This window comes from Mustela lutreola, chromosome 1 (genome assembly GCF_030435805.1).
Source record: "Mustela lutreola isolate mMusLut2 chromosome 1, mMusLut2.pri, whole genome shotgun sequence".
Classification (NCBI taxonomy): Eukaryota; Metazoa; Chordata; class Mammalia; order Carnivora; family Mustelidae; genus Mustela; species Mustela lutreola.
The window spans coordinates 276,077,937-276,103,128 of NC_081290.1; the positions used below are offsets into that span (position 1 = coordinate 276,077,937).

General features: G+C 36.1%; 2 protein-coding genes and 1 pseudogene across 2 annotated transcripts; all 3 read left to right on the forward strand.

The window, feature by feature from the left end:
• Window positions 1-856: 856 nt before the first annotated feature.
• On the forward strand, window positions 857-1,827 carry LOC131810443 (olfactory receptor 8K3-like). Its single transcript, XM_059138464.1, has one exon. The coding sequence runs from the start codon at window positions 874-876 to the stop codon at window positions 1,825-1,827; it is 954 nt and encodes a 317-aa protein (XP_058994447.1). The 5' UTR covers window positions 857-873.
• Window positions 1,828-13,559: 11,732 nt separating this feature from the next.
• Window positions 13,560-14,458, forward strand: LOC131822628 (olfactory receptor 8K3-like; annotated as a pseudogene).
• A 4,974-nt stretch (window positions 14,459-19,432) lies between these two features.
• LOC131822629 (olfactory receptor 8J2-like) lies at window positions 19,433-20,380 on the forward strand. Its single transcript, XM_059158915.1, has one exon. It carries the CDS (start codon window positions 19,433-19,435, stop codon window positions 20,378-20,380), a length of 948 nt encoding a protein of 315 aa, XP_059014898.1.
• The last annotated feature ends 4,812 nt before the right edge of the window (window positions 20,381-25,192 follow it).

Consider the following 25,192-nt stretch of genomic DNA (forward strand, 5'->3'; position numbering starts at 1 on the left):
CTATATCAAAGATATTAGCAGTAAGGTCAAAGCAAATGTGAGAATGACAACTAATTGTTTTTTCTCATATTTAATAACTTATATATATAGAGAGAGAGATGCAGGCCTTACTTGGTATGTAACATAGCAATAATCATAAGCTGAAAATGATCGACATCTGAGTGCTGAATTTTCACATGCACGACTCTACAGAAAATAAAAGTTTATTTATGTGCATAATAACGCATGAGTTAGGGACTTCTGCATAAGACCTAAATTATTGTCCAGCATTATAAAAATATCATAAACACTGTTTAAAACTCATACAAGCATAGTGGAATTAAAAATACAGTTTTAAAAATGAAGTGAATGGTAGAATGAGAATGCTATTAGATATGTAGAGTTATAATAAGAAAAGTAAGTCAAAGACTACTAAATGACTTTGCATTGGAGGTTGGGACAAAAGTTGAAAGGACAAGAAGCAGTGGGCTATTACTTTTATTACAATTCTTTCTTAAGTATGAAATGGCTTAACCAATTATAGGTAGCTTAAGTAAAAACCATTTCTAAAAAAATCAGTATTTCCACTCAAGACCAAACATTACTAATAATACATTGTTGACAGACCATAAAAAGATTTCATTGACGTGATGATGATAGCCAGCATGTGGTATAAAAAATAAAATGGTTACCATACACCTTAGGTTGTAACACATTCATCATTTGTTTCCAGGTTCAGTGATGGAGGTGAGTCTTATTTTAATTAACCCGTCTAAAAAATTGGATTTTTCTTACCCACAATGGCTTTGCCTCCTAAAATGTCAACAAATGTCTCCTGAAACCCAGTGACTCTTGTGATGGTTGTTCCCACAGCGATTTTCCTTAACAGCCTGGATGAACAAACAAAATCTAACAGTGCTAACAGAATTCATCCTAATGGGAATCACGGACCATCCGGATCTGCAGGCTCCCTTCTTTGGGCTCTTCCTCATCATCTACACAGTCTCAGTGGTGGGCAACCTGGGCATGATTATCCTTACCAACATGGATTCCAGGCTCCAAACAACCATGTATTTCTTTCTTAGACACCTGGCTTTCATTGATCTTGGTTATTCAACTGCTGTGGGACCCAAAATGTTAGTAAATTTGGTAACTAACCAAAATACAATCCCCTACAACTGGTGTGCCACACAGCTGTCTTTCTTCATCTTGTTCATCATCAGTGAGCTTTTCATTCTGTCCGCAATGGCCTATGACCGCTATGTGGCCATCTGTAACCCTCTGCTCTACACAATTGTTATGTCACAAAGGGTGTGCTGGATTCTGGTGGCAGTCCCTTATGTCTACAGTGCTTTTCTTTCTCTGATAATTACCATAAAGATTTTTATGTCATCCTTCTGTGGCCATAATGTCATTAGACATTTTTACTGTGACAATCTTCCCTTGTTAACTTTGCTTTGCTCAAGCTCACATGATATTGAGTTGATAATACTGATCTTTTCAGCATTTAATTTGGTTTCATCCCTTCTGATAGTGCTAGTGTCTTACATCCTAATCCTTATGGCCATCCTTAGGATGAACTCTGCAGAGGGAAGGCACAAGGCCTTCTCTACCTGTGGTTCTCACCTGACAGTGGTTGTTGTATTATATGCAACACTATTCTTCATGTACGTGCAACCCAAATCCAGTCATTCTTTTGATACTGATAAAATTGCCTCTGTATTTTACACTCTGATAATACCTATGCTGAATCCCATGATCTACAGCTTGAGGAACAAAGAGGTAAAAAGTGCCCTACATAGGATTTGGAAAAATCTGCACAGACTACCTACGTGGAATGCAACATAGATTATGTATTCAATAAATTAGGTTATACACTGCTTTTTATCATTTGACATATGTCTTATAAAGGAGCAATGTGTAAAAGTCATGGATACCTAGAAATATTTTTCTTGTTATCAGCTTATAGAAGTTTCACTAGTGATCATTCTTCTGATATAAACATTAGTTTCAGTGCAAGAGGCTGAAGTTTGGACCACTGTTCTCACATTGCCAAGTACTTATGTTGCAAATGAAGACAAGTTTTGGTTTGTTGTATTTAAAACACACCTCTGCTTAGATAATATTTTTAAAAAGGCTTTTTTGTATCTTTATTAAATATTAAATAAATACTAGTGCCTACCATACTGAATAGGGCATAGATAGATGGCACTTACTGTTTTTGGAGAAGGAATATATGTATAAATGAATAATCAATGCTACCTGTTTGAATGGCAATTTAACAGTCCCTTGTGGTGGAGAACATCTCCGAATTTGTTAAATGATGATATGTGAGCCTATATATGCTTTAGAAAGCAGAAATAAGTGTGATTATTTTCAGGTGGCTTACCTGCATACAGTAAAAATTCCAAAATACTCTTCATTCTGAAACATTAGAAATAAAATGTCAATTTTTAAAGAGTGGTGCATAAGGCCAGCATATAAGAGATCAGTGGGTTTCTTTTGTTTTTGTTTTGTTTGTCTTCTGTTTGTTTGTTTTTGCTATACACTGGCAAAAAAAAAAAACAACCCAGGAAAATATAATTTTATTATTTTAATTTTTTTAAAGATTTTATTTGTTCAATAAATAAAGAGAGAGAGCATGAGCAGGGGAGAAAGGCAGAGACAGAGGAGAAAACAGACTCCCTGCTGAGCAGGGAGCCCAATGCAGGACTCGATCCCAGGACCCTGGGATCATGACCTGAGCCGAATGCAGATACTTAACCATCTAAGCCATCCAGAGGCCCCAAGGAAAAATATCATTTTAAACTATTGCTTTTACTAGAAATAAAAACTGAAATACCAAGGGAAAATTGTAGTGAAGGATTTGCATGATTGTTTCCTAAAAACTACAAAATCATTGTTGAATTATTAAGGAAGACATAAATGTAGCATATACCATCCCATTGCTTGGATGAAATAGATGTTGTGTGATGGGGTTCATCCTCCCTAAATTATTCTATGCTTTTAATGCAGCAACAATCAAAAATCCAATAGTATTTTTAATATGCATTGACTTTAAGAATTATGTGGAAATGCAAAGGGTCTAGAATATCTTTGAAGAATAAAGAACACAGAGGTTTCCAATAACAGATATCAACTCCTTTAATATAGTTAGATGATTTTTTTAGAACAATTCTTCCCTTGTTCATTCTTTGTTTGTCTTTTCTTCTTCCTTTTAGAGTGATGGAAGCTGATTCTAAAAGTTACTATGCAAGGCAAAATGATAAAAAGTTAAAGACCGTCTTATAGAAAGAGTATAAAGTCACAGGAGTTACACTTCCAGATTTCATGACCTATTAAAAAGCTGTAGTAATTAAGAAAACATAGTCCTAATTGATAAAGGCCCTAAGGAAGAAGAATGGATGTTCCTCTAAAAATTAAAAATAAAATACCATATGATCCAGTAATTTCACTACTGGTTATTTACACAAAGAACATGAAAATATGAATTCAAAAAGATACATGCACCCTTATGTTCATTGCAACGTTATCTGCAGTAGTCAAGTTACAGAAGCAGCCCAAGTAGCCCTTGATAGCTTGATTGATAGATGAATAGATTTTATATATATATATATATATATATATATATATATATATATATAAAACATTAGCTGGCCATTAGAAAGAATGAGCTCTTGCCATTTGTGACAACATGGATGGACCTAGAGGGCATTGTGGAAAGTGAAACAAGTCAGACAGAGAAACACAAATACCATGTGAATTCGCTTATATATGGAATCTAAAAACAAAACAAACAAAAAACCAGAAACAGACCCATAAATACCAAGAACAAACTGATGGCTGCTGGAGGGGAAAAAAATACAGGGAAGGAATAAACAGGTGAGGGGGACTTCCCATTATGGAATCAGTGAGTAACAGGATAAAAGGTATAGCATAAAAAATATAGTTGACGGTATTGTATGGTGACAGATGGCAGTTACACTTGTGGTGGACATAAAAGAATGTATAAACATGCTGATTCACTATGCTGTGCCTCTGAAACTAATGTAATGTTGTGTGTCTGCACTTCAACTGCACTTCAATAAAAAAAGAAAGAAAACAAGTTACAGAAGTCAGACTATTTGATCAATGGACTAGACTGATGACAACAGAAACAGATCCACACGTATATTGTCATTTAACATATGATAGATGCATCATTATTTTCTAGAAGTGAAAGAATGATCTTTTCAATAAATGTTATTAGGGTAATTTTTTCTATTTGTTTTAGGGAAAAAAAATCTTGGCACATACTCAGGTCCTATACAGACTCAATTCTACTTGAATTAAAGGTCTAAATGTGAAAATGCAAACAACTTTAAAAGGAAAACACAGTGGGACGTCTTTATGATATAGAAATATATACAACATTTTAAACAGAATGCACAAAACAATAGCTATCTAAGATTTAAAATGATCCACTGAACTGTTTTAAGAAATTCTGTTCATCAGGGCACCTGGATGGCTCATTGGGTTAAGCCTCTGCCTTCGACTCAGGTCATGATCTCAGGGTCCTGGGATTGAGCCCCACATTGGGCTCTCTGCTTGGCAGGGAGCCTGCTTCTCCCTCTCTCTCCCTGCCTCTCTGCCTACTTGTGATCTCTGTCTGTCAAATAAATAAATAAAATCTTTAAAAAAAAAAAAAGAAATTCTGTTCATCAAAATTAATAGTGTGGAAGGGAAACTTTCATAGTAGGAGAAGATAGTTTTATCAGAGGTACAGAATCAGACAGAGAGCTGACAAGGGACTCATGCAAAATATAAAAGTAACTCTTACAAATCCATAAATAAAATAGTTAACATGAAATACAATGCAAAGGTGACAAAAGATATTAACCACCATGTTTCAAAAGAAAATCTCTAAAAAGGCCATTAAACATATAAAAAGTGTCTCAATTTCATTTAGCATTAGAATACTACAAAATAAAATCACAATACTAAAGTCCCATATACATTATCCTCAAAGGTAAGGAAGAAAATGTCGGAAAATACTGTCTTTTTTTTTTTTTAAGATTTTATTTATTTACTTGACAGAGATCACAAGTAGGCAGAGAGGCAGGCAGAGACAGAGGAAAGGAAGCAGGCTCCCCACTGAGCAGAGAGTCCAATGCAGGGCTTGATCCCAGGACCCTGAAATCTTGACCTGAGCTGAAGGCAGTGGCGTTAACCCACTGAGCCACCCAGGCACCTGGGAAAATATTAAGTCTTAACAAGGCTATTGAGCAACCATGACTATTTGCACTGTTAACAGGTATGTGCATTAAAACAACTGCTCTGCAATTGCAGGGTCATAGGGAAGCTCTATTTTTAGTTTCTTGAGGAATTTCCATACTGTTTTCCAAAGTGGCTGTACTTTCCCTATGACCCTGCAATTGCACTACTGGGTATTTACCCCAAAGATACAGATGTAGTGAAAAGCAGGGCCATCTGTACCCAAATATTTATAGCAGCAATGGCCACGGTGGCCAAATTGTGGAAAGAACCAAGATGCCCTTCAACGAACGAATGGATAAGGAAGATGTGGTCCATATACAATATGGATATTATGGCTCCATCAGAAATGATGAATATCCAACTTTTTAAAATTTATTTTTTATTTTCAGCATAACAGTATTCATTATTTTTGCACCACACCCAGTGCTCCACAATCCATGCCCTCTATAATATCCACCACCTGGTACCCCGAACTCCCACCCCCACCTCTTCAAAACCCTCAGATTGTTTTTCAGAGTCCATAGTCTTTCATGGTTCACTTTCCCTTCCAATTTCCCCCAATTCCCTTCTCCTCTCTATCTCCCCATGTCCTCCATGCTATTTGTTATGCTCCACAAGTAAGTGAAACCATATGATAATTGACTGTCTCTGCTTGACTTATTTCACTCAGCATAATCTATTTCAGTCCAGTCCATGTTGCTACAAAAGTTGGGTATTCGTCCTTTCTGATGGAGGCATAATACTCCATAGTGTATATGGACCACATCTTCCTTATCCATTTGTCCGTTGAAGGCCATCTTGGTTCTTTCCACAGTTTGGCCACCGTGGCCATTGCTGCTATAAACATTGGGGTACAGATGGCCCTTCTTTTCACTACATCTGTATCTTTGAGGTAAATACCCAGGAGTGCAATGGCAGGGTCATAGGGAAGTTCTATTTTTAATTTCTTGAGGAATCTCCACACTGCTCTCTAAAGAAGCTGCACCAACTTGCATTCCCACCAACAGTGGAAGAGGGTTCCCCTTTCTCCACATCCCCTCCAACACATGTTGTTTCCTGTCTTGCTAATTTTGGCCATTCTATCTGGTGTAAGGTGATATCTCAATGTGGTTTTAAGCTGATACTGCAGGAAATATTAAGGGGGCTTCTTTAAAGGAGGAATACCCAACTTTTGTAGCAACATGGAGAGGACTGGAAGAGATTATGCTGAGTGAAATAAGTCAAGCAGAGAGAGTCAATTATCATATGGTTTCACTTATTTGTGGAGCATAACAAATAGCATGGAGGAGAAGGGAGTTGGGGGAAATTGGAAGGGGAGGTAAACCATGAAAGACTATGCACTCTGAAAAACAATCTGAGGGTTTTGAAGGGGAGGGGGGTGGGGTTTGGGGAACCAGGTGGTGGGTATTGGAGAGGGCACGGATTGCATGGAGCACTGGGTGTGGTGCAAAAACAGTGAATACTGTTATGCTGAAAAGAAATTTTAAAAAATTAAAAAAAAACCCTAAAAACAAAACAAAACAAACAAACAAACAAAAACTGCTCTGAGGGGCACCTGGGTGGCTCAATGGGTTAAAGCCTCTGCCTTCAGCTCAGGTCATGACCCCAGGGTCCTGTATATGTGGCTCTTTGCTCAGCAGGAAGCCTTCTTCTCTTCCTCTCTCTGCCTGCTTCTCTGCCTACTTGTGATCTGTCTGTCAAATAAATAAATAAAATCTTAAAAAAAAAAAAACTGCTCTGGAAACTCACTGAAAACTATTTACTAGTGCTGAGTGTGTGAATCCTATGACTCAACAAGTTCAGCGTGAAGGATATACCCAATAAAAATGCTTTCAAGATTAAGCCAGTCTAGATTAAATATTGGCGTGGATGTGAAGGATGTAGTAGTAGCTGTTTTTAAATGCCATTTTCAGAAAATGTTTCTGTATATCAGAGGAATATTTTTTATAAATTGTACATGATTCTTTTTCATAAATACATGACAAAAATCAGGTTTTGTTGTTTTTTTCCTTTAAGATTTTATTTATTTATTTGACAGACAGAGGTCACAAGTAGGCAGAGAGGCAGGCAGAGAGAGAGAGAGGGAAGCAGGCTCCCTGCTAAGCAGAGAGCCCCATGTGGGGCTTGATCCCAGGACCCTAACATCATGACCTGAGTCGAAGGCAGAGGATTAACCCACTGAGCCACCCAGGGGCCCCTCAGAGCAGTTTCTTTGTTTGTTTGTTTATTTGTTTTGTTTGTTTGTTTGTTTTATAATCCAAAGATGTGAAAAAGAATGTTTTATGTTGTTGATCAAAACATCAGATGGAATGGAATGTTTATGTCACCAGTCATAAGCCTGCAAATTTGAACCAATTCTAACATTGATGATAGCACAATGAGTACTAATTTGTGGTATATTCATAAAAATATGCACAGCTGTGAGAATGGGCAATCTAGAACTACCTATAACAACATAATAACTGAAGGAAGCCCCACCAAAGCAATAACACATATAGTATTTTTTTTTATAAATTAACAAAAATAGGTAAAAATAACTTATGCTGGTAGAAGACAGAATAATGGTTATTCCTGTGTGTTTGTGTGTGTGATAGGAGAATGAAGGATTCTTCTGGGGTCTTGACAATGTTTTATTTTTGTTATTGTCATAGCTCTTTAATCTGGATTCTGATCACATAGTTGTGTTTGATTTGTAAAAACGTGTGATGTATGCATTTTTAATATGTGTATTATGTTTCAATAATAAGTTTAAGCACTAAAAATAAGGGAAAACAGCTTTCCTGCATGTTGTTACTACTTGTAAATTAATTTTAAGGTGCAGTAAGCATCATTCAAACATCTTCATTCTGTCCCCAGACATAAAGTTAAAAAAGCCACTGTATTAAAAGGAGATAATTTGGGGTTAGAGAAAAATGAAAATACCGTTCCTACAGATACAAAGTTTCAATTCCAGATCTGGGTTATAGTAGAAACACTTAACCAGAAGATACCATGGAAAGTTTTCTAACAGAACTTTATTTGTAGGGGAATATAAAGATGTTCTATATAATTAGCAGATACACCATGACTTCCTTTGAGGTTTTTGAAATCTTTGGTGTAATTAATGTGCAGGAAAGACACCCATATATCCTCCCTGGGTGTGTTAGTAATGTATGGGAGCACAAAAAGATTCCCTTTCAACCCTTCAAAGGTGAGTGAACTGAACTGCACCTGTCCTGTGACTAACTCAGACCAGTAACTCTTCAGAGACCCATTAGGGTTTGATACCCTTGGTGATTTAGCCATCTCTTTAATTATCTGCCATGATAACTGAAGTCTCTGGGTGAATACAAGGTTGTAAACATCTTTCTTGCAATTTTTGGTGAAAGCAAGACATTTGCTATGATGCAGGAAGTTTGTACTTTTTTTTTTTTTAAGATTTTATTTATTTGACAGAGAGAGAGATGGTGAAAGAGAGAACACAAGCCAGGGGAGTGGGAGAGGGAGAAGCAGGCTTTCCACTGAGCAAGGAACCTGATGCAGGGCTCCTAGAGCCTAGGACCCTGGGATCATTTTCTGAGCCAAAGGTAGATGCTTAACAACTGAGCCACTCAGGCATCCCTGTACTCTTTGAATAGTAAAAACAAACAAACAAAAAAAACAAAAAACAAACAAACAAACAAACAAACACCACAATCTCTGAAAAGGGATTTTTAAGAAAATTAACAAGAAAGACCTGAAGATTGTCATGATTATTTTCTTTCATTTGGATCCTTAAAAAAATGTCAAAGATGATATTGTTATACATAGTTATTTGGATGTTTTTCAGAATTCTTAAACTCAAATAATAACACATTTCCATAGCATTTTCCAGCTACTTCTCAAGTAAAAGGATTATCTCAGTATGTTTATAATACTTGCAATTTGTTTCTAATATGCCATGTGTCTCCCAAATGTACCAATATCTTTTACAAATTACTACTTTTAATTGGAAGTGAGGCAAAAACAAATGATTACAGTCTTGCTATGTCTCTACCACACCACAAAGTCTGATTAGTAAGGGGACTGCGCTGCTTCCTTACCTACAAGCCATGGAAGAGTTCCTGAAATGCCATGAGATTGTCCCTTGAATGACTCAATGCACATCCAATGGAGATTGGAGCTAAGATTAAAAGATAAATAGAATTTAGGCAAATAATTCTTGCAAAATTATAAAGCAGTAACATGCATTTTGCCTAAATTTAAGATTTCTTTTCCACTTACTTAATAGCTTTTTCCAAAACTCTCCTTATCCCCCCTTGAAAATTACTTCAATGTTTAAATATGTGAATTTAAGTGCATATTTTGTTGATCTTTCATTGCAGAATATACTTAGTGTCAATTCAGTTTGGAGAACTGTATTTGGCAGTTGGAGGGGCAGGACTGGGGAATGGTTTAATTCTCTCACCTCTACACTGAGGGTAGATTTTTATGAAGGTCCAGTGTTAATCTCATTGTATTTTTTACATGTTTGTATAGTCTTGAGAGGGAGGGAAAAAACAGATTTAAAAGGTAAGAACAAGTTTACCTTTAGTAATCAAATAAAGTAATGTAAGTATAAATTGAACCATGTAAAACAAAGAGTTCAGTGCTTTACATAGAACTCTAGAGATGATGAGAAAAACATCTCATATCTTTTCATATATGGGGGACAGGTATTTATTAGCTTGGATTTGAACAGAGTGCAGGTTTTAATATTTTCATTTATTCCATGAGATTCATGATATTTTTTATATCTACCAGAAAGATGTCCTTACCTGTATTGTCTCCTGAGAATTAATTTAGTGTTTCTAATAAGCCACAACTTATCTGCTTTCTATCTCTGTGGATTTATCTCTTCTGGATATTCCACGTAATGGAATTATATAAAATGTATACTATGTGCCCTTTTATACTTGGCTTATTTTGCTTAGCATAAAGTTTTAAAGACACATACATGTTGTACCATATACCAATACTTCTTTCCTTGTATAGTATAATAATATTCCATTGTAGATACAACACACATGTTATCCATTCACCAGTTGTTGGACATTTGGGTTGTCTCTAAGTTTTGAATGTTATGAACTATTATAACTATTATGAATGCTTTTATGAACGTTTAGAAGCAAAGTTTTGTTGGACACTTGGGGTTGTCAATACTCCTGAGTACATATCCAAGAATGGAATTACTGAATCATAATGATAATTTTATGTTTAACTTATTGAGTAACCATCAATGTGCTTCCCTAGTGGCTGTGCCATTTTACTTCCCCAATAATACATGAATATTCTAATGTCCACACTATTGCCAGTTCTTCTTTCTTTCTTTCTGTCTGTCTTTCTGTCTATCTTTGTTGTGTGATGTGAAATGGTGGTTTATTAAAGCATTGGGACAGGACCCAAGGGCAGAAAGGGCCACTGCACCTGGGTCTTGAGGAGTGGTGATTATGCACTCCAAAGTTGGGGGAAGTAAGGAAAAAGGAGGTTTCAAAAGAACTTTCATATGCTAAAGAGGGCCTGGCTGCAAGATACCTACAGGATACCCACATTTTGCCATTGCCTTGTCTTTTCTTTTCTAAGTCACTCTAAAGCAGGTGAAGTGGCAGCTCCCTGTGGTTTTGATTTGCATTTTTCTAATGACAAACAACTCAAATAGTTTTTCCTGAGCTTAGGCCATTTGTATATTTTCTGTGAGATACATCTGTTCAAGTGTTTTGCCTGTTTTTTAATTTGGGTAATTTTTCTTTGAGATGTTGAGTTTTAAGTAGCCTTTGGATATTTTTTTTTTTTTTAATATTTTATTTATTTATTTATTTATTTATTTTTTTTATAAACATATATTTTTATCCCCAGGGGTACAGGTCTGTGAATCACCAGGTTTACACACTTCACAGCACTCACCAAATCACATGCCCTCCCCAATGTCCATAATCCCAACCCCTTCTCCCAAACCCCCTCCCCCCGGCAACCCTCAGTTTGTTTTGTGAGATTAAGAGTCACTTATGGTTTGTCTCCCTCCCAATCCCATCTTGTTTCATTTATTCTTCTTCTACCCACTTAAGCCTCCATGTTGCATCACCACTTCCTCATATCAGGGAGATCATATGATAGTTGTCTTTCTCTGCTTGACTTATTTCGCTAAGCATGATACGCTCTAGTTCCATCCATGTTGTTGCAAATGGCAAGATTTCATTTCTTTTGATGGCTGCATAGTATTCCATTGTGTATATATACCACATCTTCTTGATCCATTCATCTGTTGATGGACATCTAGGTTCTTTCCATAGTTTGGCTATTGTGGACATTGCTGCTATAAACATTCGGGTGCATGTGCCCCTTTGGATCACTACATTTGTATCTTTAGAGTAAATACCCAATAGTGCAATTGCTGGGTATAGGGCAGTTCTATTTTCAACATTTTGAGGAACCTCCATGCTGTTTTCCAGAGTGGCTGCACCAGCTTGCATTCCCACCAACAGTGTAGGAGGGTTCCCCTTTCTCCGCATCCTCGCCAGCATCTGTCATTTCCTGACTTGTTGATTTTAGCCATTCTGACTGGTGTGAGGTGATATCTCATTGTGGTTTTGATTTGTATTTCCCTGATGCCGAGTGATATGGAGCACTTTTTCATGTGTCTGTTCGCCATCTGGATGTCTTCTTTGCAGAAATGTCTGTTCATGTCCTCTGCCCATTTCTTGATTGGATTATTTGTTCTTTGGGTGTTGAGTTTGCTAAGTTCTTTATAGATTCTGGACACTAGTCCTTTATCTGATATGTCGTTTGCAAATATCTTCTCCCATTCTGTCAGTTGTCTTTTGATTTTGTTAACTGTTTCCTTTGCTGTGCAAAAGCTTTTGATCTTGATGAAATCCCAGTAGTTCATTTTTTCCCTTGCTTCCCTTGCCTTTTGCGTTGTTCCTAGGAAGATGTTGCTGCGGCAGAGGTCGAAGAGGTTGCTGCCCGTGTTCTCCTCAAGGATTTTGATGGATTCCTTTCGTACATTGAGGTCCTTCATCCATTTTGAGTCTATTTTTGTGTGTGGTGTAAGGAAATGGTCCAATTTCATTTTTCTGCATGTGGCTGTTCAATTTTCCCAGCACCATTTATTGAAAAGGCTGTCTTTTTTCCATTGGACATTCTTTCCTGCTTTGTCGAAGATTAGTTGACCATAGATTTGAGGGTCTATTTCTGGGCTCTCTATTCTGTTCCATTGATCTATGTGTCTGTTTTTGTGCCAGTACCATGCTGTCTTGATGATGACAGCTTTGTAATAGAGCTTGAAGTCCGGAATTGTGATGCCACCAACGTTGGCTTTCTTTTTCAATATCCCTTTGGCTATTCGAGGTCTTTTCTGGTTCCATATAAATTTTAGCATTATTTGTTCCATTTCTTTGAAAAAGATGGATGGTACTTTGATAGGAATTGCATTAAATGTGTAGATTGCTTTAGGTAGCATAGACATTTTCACAATATTTATTCTTCCAATCCAGGAGCATGGAACATTTTTCCATTTCTTTGTGTCTTCCTCAATTTCTTTCATGAGTACTTTATAGTTTTCTGAGTATAGATTCTGTGTCTCTTTGGTTAGGTTTATTCCTAGGTATCTTATGGTTTTGGATGCAATTGTAAATGGGATTGACTCCTTAATATCTCTTTCTTCTGTCTTGCTGTTGGTGTAGAGAAATGCAACTGATTTCTGTGCATTGATTTTATATCCTGACACTTTACAAGACCCTTACCAGATATAAGATTCATAATTTTCCATTATCTATATAATTTTGTCCATTATATCCAATAAATTTATAATTTATTTCCATTATTTCCAACTTTTCATTCTTTAATAATTTCCTTTCATCCGTAAAATTCATTTTTTTTCTATTTTGATAAAGTCCAAATATAGAGATTTTCCTTTTGTTTTTTGTGCTTTGCTGTCATCCCTGAGAAAGCTATAAAGAGGGGCATCTGGGTGCCTCAGCTGGTTAAAGGACTGCTTTGGCTCAGGTCATGATCCTGGAGTTCACAGTGGGCTCTCTGCTCAGTGGGGAGCCTGCTTGCCCCTCTGACCTTTCCCCTCTCATGCTCTCTGCCTCTCTCTCATTCTCTCTTTCTCTCAAATAAATAAATAAAAATAAAATCTTAGAAAGAAAGAAAGAAAGAAAGCTATAAAGAGCTCAACCTAAGCCAGAAGAGAGAGACTTGAGCTGCCAGCTAGCAAGATTTCAGCCTTTAATCACTTATTACAATGGTCATCTCAGTCATATGTCATGCAGGTTCATGGTTATTTTTTTTATTTATTCCCTAGGTAGGTTTCCTGAATGACCTGGATGGACAAACACAGTATAACACTGTGGAAAGAATTCATTTTATTGGGAACCACAGGACCCCCTGAGCTGCAGGCTCCATTGCCTGGACTCTTCCTCACTATTTACCTGGTCTTGGTGATGGGTTCTCGAGCTTGAGCATCCTCACCAAGACAGGCTCTGGGCTACAAACATTCATTTACTTCTATTTCAAACTCCTGGCTCTCACTGATCTGGGTAATTCAACCACTGGGGAACCCCAAATGTTTCATGTGTTGTGGAAGCACATACGATCTCCTATTATTTGTGCACCACCCATGGAGCTTTCCTATAAGCTATGTCCTAGGAGCCCTACCATGGCCATCTGTAACCTTCACCCTGTCATCATGCCACCAAGTCTAGATCAGATGCTGGTGGTAATCCCCTATCTCTATGACACATTTGTGTCTCTTACAGTCACCACCAAGGTACTTAGTTTATCTTTCTGTGGCGACAATATTGAAAATCATTTCTACTGTAACAGCTTCCCCTTGTTATCTTTGCTCTGCTCAAATATGCACAAAATGGAAGTGATGATTATGATTTTCTCAGTTTTTAATTTGATTTTATTGCTTCTGATAGTTCTTGTGTCTTACCTGCTGATCCTGTTAGCTATTGTCAGGATGAACTCAGCTGAAGGAAGGTGCAAGGCTTTTCCCACCTGTGGGTCCCACCCAACAGTGACCACTGTGTTCTATGGGACTTTGATATTTATGCATGTTCAACCTAAGTCCAGTCATTCTTTTAATATTGACAAAGTGGTGTCCATATTTTATAGCCTCATTATTCCGATGCTGAATCCTTTGAGCTATAACTTGAGGAACAAAGATATAAAATATGCAGGACAAAGGATGTAGGAAAAATTATGCAATATCTTCTCTTAGTTGATTGTACTGTGTTTCCTATCAACATTAAACACTGTTACATGTCCCTTCAGAAGGAAAAACAAAGATAGATGAGTTCAACATACAGAGATTGACTTCTATTTACCTGTCATACTCCTAAGTGAACTTGCAGAAAGAGACATTCAGTATGTAATTTACAGTAATTTAAATGTCTGAAAAATTATAGCATTTTGTTAAGAAGTACATTCATATATAGTTAACCAGTAAAAACTTGCATACGAAGGACACAGTGTAGATAAGATCTATACATGATGAAACAGATAGTGAGATAGGATAAGACCAGGATTAATAGAAAGATGAAGGGCGTATAAAGGAGATTCAGCTTTGTAAGAAAAGGCATTTTTATTATAAAAGTCCAACTAAAAACTGGCTAATGTGAATATGTAAAGTAAATTATATTCAATAGGAATGAAGCATCACTTATTCAAGATGATTAAGATGTAGAGGCTTGTTATAAAACATTGTGCTATAATCAGCATTACTGTATTGTATGTTTAAATATTGGTCAGGAGTGTTGATCTCATGATATGTTTTCTTATCACTGTAAAAAATATATAAAGATTTGGAAAAACAGAAAAATATTTTATACAGATATTAACTACCTAGATGAGGTAGAGGGAATGGGAATGGAGAAAATGGATTAATGCCTATTCAGCTTATATGTAATTAAATTATTAATTTAAAATAATGAATAATAGTGGAAGAGTATGTGTTATGGTGAGTGCTGTGAATTGTGTAAGACTGATGAATCACAGACCTCTGCCCCTGAAACAAATAATACATATATGTTAATTAAAAAATTTTAAATAAAAAAGTAAAAAATAAAGTAAAATAATGAATAATGTAAGATAGAACTATTCTTTCAGGTGGGCAATGGAAATAATATGGGGTTTATAACATCATTTTATGTGTGTGTGTGTGTGTGTGTGTGTAAGTGACATACATGTGTGTTTCTTACAAATACTTTGAAAGGTGAAATTTTGTGATCCAGCATGGTCCTGTCCCATCTTCATGACCAAAGTAAGTTTATTACATATTGTACTCACAACTTAGGAAATGGACAATATCTCTGTGCAATAAAAAATAACCTTTAAATGAGAGATCCAACTGTAATATAAAGCATCAATAAGAATGGAAATTGTAAAAGTGATACTTTTTTATTTTTTTAAGTTTACAACACTGTGGGAATGCTTAATAGATGGGGAAGTTGGCAGAGCTTAGGAGGGGTTCAAGTCCTGTTAACCGAACAGGGTACAGACTATCATTGGTCACATGACTGACAATTGACAAATGAATTCACAGAGGAAGCAAACACAAACTTCATTCAGACTTTGGAAAGAACCTCAAGGATTTCAGTATCTTATCTTGAATAACTTAAGATGTTTAAGAATCTTTATTATTTCCACTTTACAGTCCACAACTTGTTACTTCAAAAATGGTTGAGCCTAGAATGTGCCACACCCACATTAGATATTAGGAACACCAAAATGAAGAAGGAACAGTGTATCCTGCCCTAAAGTAGTGAATATTCTAGAGAATGATATGCAAGTTGTTACTGTTTCTTTATCACAGATAAAATGATACTAAAGCTAGATGACACAGCTGAAGATGAAATCTTCTACTTTACTTCAGAATTTTAAAATGGGTATTATATTCACTCATTCACTTATTCATCCTTCATTGCATCAATCAGTAAGTCAGTATATTTTGAACACTTACTCTTTCCTGGGTATTATTTTAGAAGTTATTAATGCAAAGACAAACTATTTAGACATTCCCTTTTCACTTATAAAGCTTACAGACTAGAAAATTCCTCACAAGAAGTAAAATAAAAATGTTACCAACATTTAATTACAACATTTTTACATGCATGAGGAAAGATCACAATATCATATGAAAAATGTATTCTCCTTTGAAAAATTTTAATTTAAAAACAGCAACAGTACCAGGTATATGATGGGTTCCTTCCAAATGTCACTAAACTGATTGAAATTTAGTCTTTTTACAACCATGCACATTTTTAGTGATTTTTATGCCAAATACAAGAGGGCTTGTTCTTGACAGCAAAATGGAGGCTTGGCATTCAGTTCTATTTCCAATATTCACAGTAAAATGGAACGTGAGGGCCAGAATCCTATGCTTTGTAATTGTTGGATTTTCTCCACCCCAGAGCCAGCAACTGCACTTCTCAAACATTACCAGAGACAATTCAAAGCAAACACACAAAGGATGCAATCATTGCATGAGACTGTTACTCCATAGGATCATCTAAGCATGTCCCTAAGCTAACCCTGTATTTTTGCTCTGTGGGTATAATTGTGTGGAGACTTGAATAATTGGTTTTTCTTTCCCGGGAGAATCAGAACTTTATCTGAGAATTCCTATTTTCATGTGTGGGGCCTGGATCCATAGACAAGCTTATTTCAGTGTGCGGGTCTCCAGGGACTTCAGACACTTGTAAAACTCTTCAGTGTGCCTCTTGCAAAACCTTTGCAGTGGATCTCAGCAGATCTCTGGACAGGTAGGTTCACTCCAACAATTCATTTAGTGCTCATTCTGGATGAGAAAACCATGTATCTATGGAGCTTTATGGATTCAAATCAGACTCAGGACTGAAATGTTATCTTTCCTGTTATCTTCTCCTGGGGACTCAGAAGAAGATGCAGTTTGCCCCTAACATAGCCCATTTTTAAATAAATTTAAGACAAAATTCTTTTTTAGAGAAAAATGGAATATACCCTTAAAATCATTACAAAAGATATTTAAAAACTAATATGCATATTATTTCTCAAATTGTACCATAAAATGATTCACATGAAGTATATTTTTAAAGGTTTTTTTTTTTTTTTAATGAGAAATGAGAATTGCTTATTTTGGTAGAGCTATAAAATACTTCTTTTCAGAAACAACTTGAAAAAACCATATGGGTAAAGATCAAAACAATATTAGGGACATATACTTACCAAAATGAAGAAAAGCCTTACTTTTTCCAGTAGTAATATTTCAATAGGAAAAGGAATTAATAATAATTAAGGAAAATATGCAAATATATTCTTTTCAAAACCTGATGGCACAAATTCATAGACCACAATCTATAAATCTATAATTACTATTGTTGCTGATGTTTTTTTGTTTTTTTTTTTTTGCTTTTGTTAAATTAAGGATACATGTGTTGAATACATGATATCTCAGAGTAAAACATTCACTGAGCAGCTTTCTTCAGGAAATACTTTTTTCTAAAGTGAGGGTTGCCACAATGATTTTTATCAGAAGCTTACCTGGGCATTTCCTTTCAGATGCAGTGATACTGATACTGATATGCATCTCATGAGACATGAGATACCCAGTGTAACATGGTCAGATAAGCTCATCAGACATATATTTGATGTTTGAAAAATTAAAACCACAGATTAAAGAAACAATCAGTTTGTGGGAGAACACAAACTGATTTGTTTATTAAATAAATAGCTAGATTTCATGTGTTCCAGTTGCTTGAATAGGTAAAATTATAATTTACTTGTTACTCCCATTTCAACTATGAAACTCCTAAGTTAGGTAGAATGAGTTACTAAGACTGAAATAGGAAACCACATTAGAATATCATTTAAAACATGCAAATAACAAGAACTGATGGTACCAATTATTCTGCATTCATTGTTAACAAACTCTGTATTAACACTTGCTTGCCTAGTATCTCAATACATTCATACAACACAAGGATATAAATGCTTAATAAAAAAGACAAAGATAGTGATTGGTGGCCTAACACCCAACCAACCAAGTGGCCAAACAAACAAGCAAACAAAACACATAAAGCAAAGCAAAACCATAAAACCATACCATTCACCAATATCCTATACAGATTCTTCACGTGACTTAGGCACATTAGCCTCAACTCTCCAATCAGACAGAGAAATAACTACATCTACCTTCTAGGACACTCCTACAGAATAATGAGATCATTATTTTGAAATGGCTAGCATAGTCCTGGGCCCAGAGTTCACTACATATTGAAAAATGTTAGCACTTTTCACCTTATAGTTCTCTGCATGAGGAACACAAGTGATCAAACTTGAGCAAATCAAAGCTACAAGTAATATTTTGTAAAACATCAAAACAGGCTTTGAACAATTTAAAAGAAGAAAGTACAAACTGGGGAAAAAAAAAAAAAAAGAAAGAAGAAGAAAAGAATGGGCTGCCAGAAGGCCATGATAAAGCAACATACGAGAAGGCGGAGGTAAGAGTGATAGAAAGGACTAGTTTATTTGGCAAAAGAAGGGATATGTGATTAAGACAAAAAATCAGTTTCTGAATGACACAAATAAAGACTACTGAGACATAATCTGTTGCTGGGAAGTAGAAGCAGCATGGTAGGGTAGAAATTAATAAAGAAAACCCAACATATTCCAAGTATTTCCTGCAGAAATACTGAAACCAAGGATGAAGACAATGTATGAGCTGAAGAGTCTGTGGCATCAAAGGAAAAAATAAATGAAAGTCAATCTCGGTCATCAACTTCTTATACGTAGCTATCTTTTGTCACTGGGAATATACAAACATACAAAAAGGCATGTGCAGATATATATAAATATATACTCATGCAACGTTACAATTAATATGTTTAAATATGCACATAAATATTAATGCATATAATATAGTAGATTAATATATATTTAACTAATATAAATTATATTCAACAGAGATATGAAAAATTAACAGCTTGGTATAACAGTTATAATAACCTGAAATTGGCCTCCAGAGAGCTTGTATTTCTGAATCTTGTTATAAGATTAAGAAAAATACAATTAAAATCTGACACTTTTACATGTGAACAAATATTATCCAATTTAAATGAAACAGTCTGTAATCTAGCATCTAACAGAAAAATTGACTTCACCCTCTACTAATCTCCTCTCATTTTCCCCCCACAAAAAGATGAGAACAACAAAATAAATGGCCTCAGAAAATCTCACCCAGGTGACCGAGTTCATTCTCATGGGAGTCTCAGATCACCCAGACCTCCAGATTCCACTCTTCTTTGTTTTCCTGCTGATCTATGGGCTGACCATGGCAGGGAACCTGGGCATCATCACCCTCACCAGTGTTGACTCTCAGCTCCAAACGCCCATGTACTTCTTCCTCAGGCACTTGGCTATCATCAATCTTGGCGATTCTACTGTCATTGCCCCCAAAATGTTGGTAAATTTCTTGGTTTCAAGGAAAACCATATCCTACTATGGATGTGCAGCCCAGCTGGGTGGGTTCCTAGTTTTCATTGTCGGGGAGATTTTCATGCTGGCTGCAATGGCCTATGATCGTTACGTGGCTATTTGCAACCCTCTGCTCTACATGGTGGTGGTCTCTCCACAGATGTGCATACTGCTGGTCTCCCTCACTTATCTCTACAGTCTGACCACAGCACTGACTGTCTCCTCCTGTGTGTTCTCCATGTCATACTGTTCTTCCAATGTAATCGACCATTTTTACTGTGATAACGTCCCTTTGTTGGCATTGTCCTGTTCTGATACCTACATCCCAGAAACAGTAGTATTTACCTCTGCAGGAACCAATTTGTTTTTCTCTTTGATTATTGTTCTAACATCCTACTTCAACATTGTTCTTGCCATTTTGAGAATACAGTCCTCAGAGGGCCGACGGAAAGCCTTTTCCACCTGTGCCTCTCACATGATGGCTGTCACTGTGTTCTATGGGACCCTTTTCTTCATGTATTTGCAACCAAGGTCCAACCACTCATTAGGTACTGATAAAATGGACTCTGTCTTCTATACCCTGGTGATACCAATGCTGAATCCCCTCATCTACAGCCTAAGGAACAAGGATGTGAAGGATGCTTTGAAGAGATTGATAAAGAATCCTTGGGAGGCTTTCAAATTAATGTAAATTTAAAACTACAATTGTCTTCTTTTAAGCGTTTGTAATTACTCCTGAAAAGCTAATATCTGTTCAATGTAAAGAAAATATACAGCTACAAATTCTATGACTTTCAATGTGAAAATCTTAGCCCTTTCTACTCAGACCTTAAATACCCAACTTTCCCTAATACAAAGATGTATTAGACCAAAGAAAGTACACTTATTTAAGTAGTAAACAATAATTTCAAAATATATACAGTTTAAAGTGCAACACAACTTAGTACTGGGTTTTTCTAATTTCTAGCCAAGGGTGAAAAGTCTGATACCTGAGAAAGGAATGTGAGAACGATTTCTTGGAATCTGGTTGAGTCAGATCATCCTACTTGCCATAGATCTGTTCTTTTCAACTATCAAAATTTTTACTTTTATTTTTTTCCTGTATCTTATCGTTCAATTTCTTAACCTTTTAGAATCCATTTTTTCTTGTACTTAAATAAATTTATATCAAAGAGAAAATCTTAGGTGAAAATGAAAACTAAACAAAAAATGCTTAGGCACACATGGAAACAGACCAGGGAGCAAAACGGAAGAAAACATATGAAAGGGGATTCCACTCTTTCATTCCTTTCATATGGTATATGTACACAAAAGCGAAAGCTGATATTTACCCAATGTGATGTAAAATTAATTTCCTCCATATCATATTCTCCCAAGAAGCACTGCTGTGTAGAACTAATTATCCGTGTTATAAAATTGTAACAAAGAAAAAATCACTCCCTTTAGTGTTTTTGTATAGCGTTTTGGAGTAAAATGTTAGTAGATAAAAATGGGGGAAAAAAAAACAGTGTTTGCTCTTAAGGTGATACCAAATCTCAAAGACACAATGGCAAATAAATAAATAAATAAATGTTTATTCTCATTCTGTCTCCTGTTTTGGTCTGTACATGCAAAGTGCTGTGAACATACAATATCATGAGAGAGATGGGGAATACCATGCTAGCTAAGGCAATGCCTGTAAATAAAGTAGATTTATGACAGTTTGAGGGATGTCTGAAATAAAGCAAATACAGGAACTTTGACACTCAATTTTATTAGCTAATTCCTTGATATAGTTTTCAATAAGAAGAATAGTTAGCTAAAAACAGAAAAGTCACACAGACAAAACTGGCAATAACTTAATAGCAATAGCCCTAAAGATTTTATGTTTTATTCCTTATAAATATATACAAGTATATAATATAATTTATTGTATATTTATCTATTGTTTCACTTTCCTGTGGCTCTATTTGATTGCAACAGCCTACATACGTGCAATGGGGGAAGTATATTTCCTGGCAGAAAGGCATTCTCCTTGAGCCTAGTTTGGTGAACAGAATTGGAGCAACGGGGATAAACTCACACTTACATGCCTATCGATGTTGTGAATTTTATTGTGAACCACAGTCAAGAATGATAGCTGTAGTGCTTTATATGTATTAACTTGATTTAAATATATGTATTTTCTAAACTTAATTATGTTGTCACTTGTATCAGTTTCCTACTGTTACTATAACACATCACCAATGACTCAGTGGCTTGAAACAACAGAAACTTATTATCCCACAGTTCTGGAGACTGGAAGTTTAAAATGAGTCTTGCTGGGCTACAGTCAAGATGTCAGCAGGCTGTGTTCCTTCCTGGACTGCTAGGGAAGAGTCTGTTTCTTTTTCTCTTCCGTCTTGTAGAGGCAGTCCTCATCCCTTTCTTGGCAACCCCTTCCAAGCAGTGATCCCACTACCCTGACCTCTGCTTGCGCTGCCACCATCTCTTTCTGACTCGGACTCTCTTGCCTCTCTCTCTTTCTTGGGATTACGTTGGTCCATCCAGATAGTCCAGGACAGCCTCCACATCTGGAGGTCCTTAACTTAATCACACCAGCAAATCTCTTCATGTGGATGGAACCACCTTCACAGTTCTGGGCATCTTTGGCAGTGTGGGAGACCACTTTCTGCCTCAAATATCTACGTCTATATTGGTATATTTTGTGAAACTGGGCAATCTAAAATCTTCATGTCTCATTGGCTAGTACTCATTGGGATAGTTTCACAAAAGCTTACACTAGTTACACTTTCTATATTACTATAAAATTTGTTCTAAACAATCTATGCAAAAATCCCTTTGAATGATAAGTAGAAAGTATTTTGGCTCAAAGTTTCCAAAGTGTATACACACATACACATGGGCTCACATATTACTTGTCCACAATTAGGAACTGTAAGGTTTTCAATGGAGATTTTCTAGTCCCATAAGGTCTACAAAAGTTTGGTTTGAACTGCCAATGCCATCTCCCTGCCTTCACCAGATGTCTACATGCCATGGGTCATATCTATCATCTGCTTTCCAAATGGCTATTTCTACATGCTACCTCCATGGAAAGGAAAAAATCCTTTCAAGGAAGCCATTCAAAAGAGAAGTAGACATCCCTGAAGATACGGGTGACAGGAGATAAAACAGAGTTTACATATGCTTAGAAAAGCTAAACTACTCTACCACAAAACAATTCTCCACTGAATTTCTTATATCTCCCATATATATTGGGTCTTAAACTAATACTGGTGCTTTTCTCTTCCTTATTCTCTTTATCTCTCCTTACTTTTTTCTGTGCTTCAGTTAAAAGCTACAGATTTTTGTTCCTTTTATTAAACAGAACTATTACTTATAAAAGCCTAAGACCCTTCCATAAATAATGCCATCAGTTATTATCCTCTATTCTACACACCTGTCCAGAATTGGTTTTGACTCTTTCAAAACATAAAGGTACTCGTACAAACAACAACCATCTACAAGGTTGGAGAAGTTTTGTTGACAAAAAAGTTGTTGTCAAGCTTCAATAGCAAAATCTTACATCATCTCATGAAATGCACATGACTTTGGGTTAACTAAATGTAAATACCAAAATATCTACTACTTAATATCAAACCACAAAAATAATTTGAGCTATAGTTGTCACAAGAAGTAAGTAATGATTTAAAAAAAAAACACTGAAATTCACATTTCAAATAGATAACTAAATGATAAAGATTAATGTTTACCCAATCACAAAGTGATTAATTTAAGACATGGACTCAGTTTATATGATATCAATTAAAACCCATATGAAATATTATGTAAAAAACATCCATGTTAAGATATGGTTGCTTAAAATATTGCCTTGAGATTGATGCATAATCAAAAAGGGTGCAAATCAACAATTCCTGAATAACTACGGCATCTTTTCTTAGTAATAGTAATCACTATTCTCTTTGTTTGCTTCCTCTCACCATTTTTCAGCATTCTATCTTCATTTTGTGTTTTGAACATTGAGAAAACTCTGAAAGGACAAGCACAAAGTAGGGTTGGAGCTTGGCTGCCCACAGGGAGGGGCTGTGCCTCCATGAGGTGTGAGACTACAGCTCAGCAACTTCTCCAGAGTTGCCAGGAGGGTAAGAAGTCAGCTAGCCAGGTGCCCACGAGGAGGAAAGCAGGATTTGGAGATCTCTGCACTCCCCACACTACTATGTGGTGTGTGTTGGTGTTTTGTCACTTCAACATCTACTTCATCAGCATTATCAGCTCTATAGATATTCAAAGCATTATATTAAAATTAATGTCTGTCTCTTTTGTAATTTCTGAACTTTTTGACATGGATCATAGTGTACTTTTCCATTTCAAATCATGACAGATATTTGGATTTTTTTAATTCTTTTTAAATTTTTTTAAGATTTTATTTATTTATTTGAGAAAGAGCAAAAGAAGGGAGAGGGGCAGAGGGAGAGGAAGAAGCAGACTGATGCTGAGCAAGGAGCCTGATGCAGGGCTTGATCCCAGGACCCTGGGATCATGACCTGAGCTGAAGGCAGACTGACTGAGCCACCAAGGAACCCCAGATATTTGGATTCCTTTAAAATATAATGTATTAAAGCAAGGAAAATAGGGGCACCTGGGTGGCTCAGAGGGTTAAGCCTCTGCCTTCAGCTCAGGTCATGATCCCAGGGTCCTGGGATCGAGCCCCGCATCCGGCTCTCTGCTTGGCAGGGAGCTTGCTTCCCTCTCTCTCTCTGCCTGCCTCTCTGCCTACTTGTGATCTCTGTCAAACAAATAAATAAAATATCTTAAAAAATTCAAGGAAAATAGTATTAGCAATGTAAAGTATATCTGATTTAATTATTTGCTGTAGACTTAACCATTTCTTAAAGGGGTACATATTCATAAGTTGGATGTTCACAGTATGAAGTGTTGTGTATTGAAGAAGGCATGTAAATGGATAAAAGAAATCTTGGAATAGATCCATCTTTATGTAAATAAGTTAAATCTGCTCTATTTATCCCAAAACAGGGTCTCAGGTGATATTTCAGATGTGTTCCTACATGGGTCAGTGGGGACTACACACATGAATTTGTTAATTGTGGTGATGTATGTAGAAGTCACAAGTTGAGAACTAACCAAATGCCTCTTATTATGGCAGCAAAACTACAGTAAATGGGGGCAGAGACAGATTGTAACAATTTTATTAAACAAAGGCCAGCAAAATATTGGTGTGTATGTACAAAATGAATAAAATTCAAAGCCATAAACCTGAGTGATAACCTTGAAGTATCAAAATAAGTCATATAACAACCTGTGTGTGCACTTTAAAACATACATTATATTCACTTTATAAGGTTGCATTTCTTTTTTAAGATTTATTTATTTAATTTAGAATTTGAGAGAGAGCCTGTGAGCAGGGGGAGGGACAGAGGAAGAGGGAGAGAATCTCAAACAGACTCCCCACTTGTGTGTGGAGCCCAATGCAGGGCTCAATCTCTTCACCCTGAGAGTATGA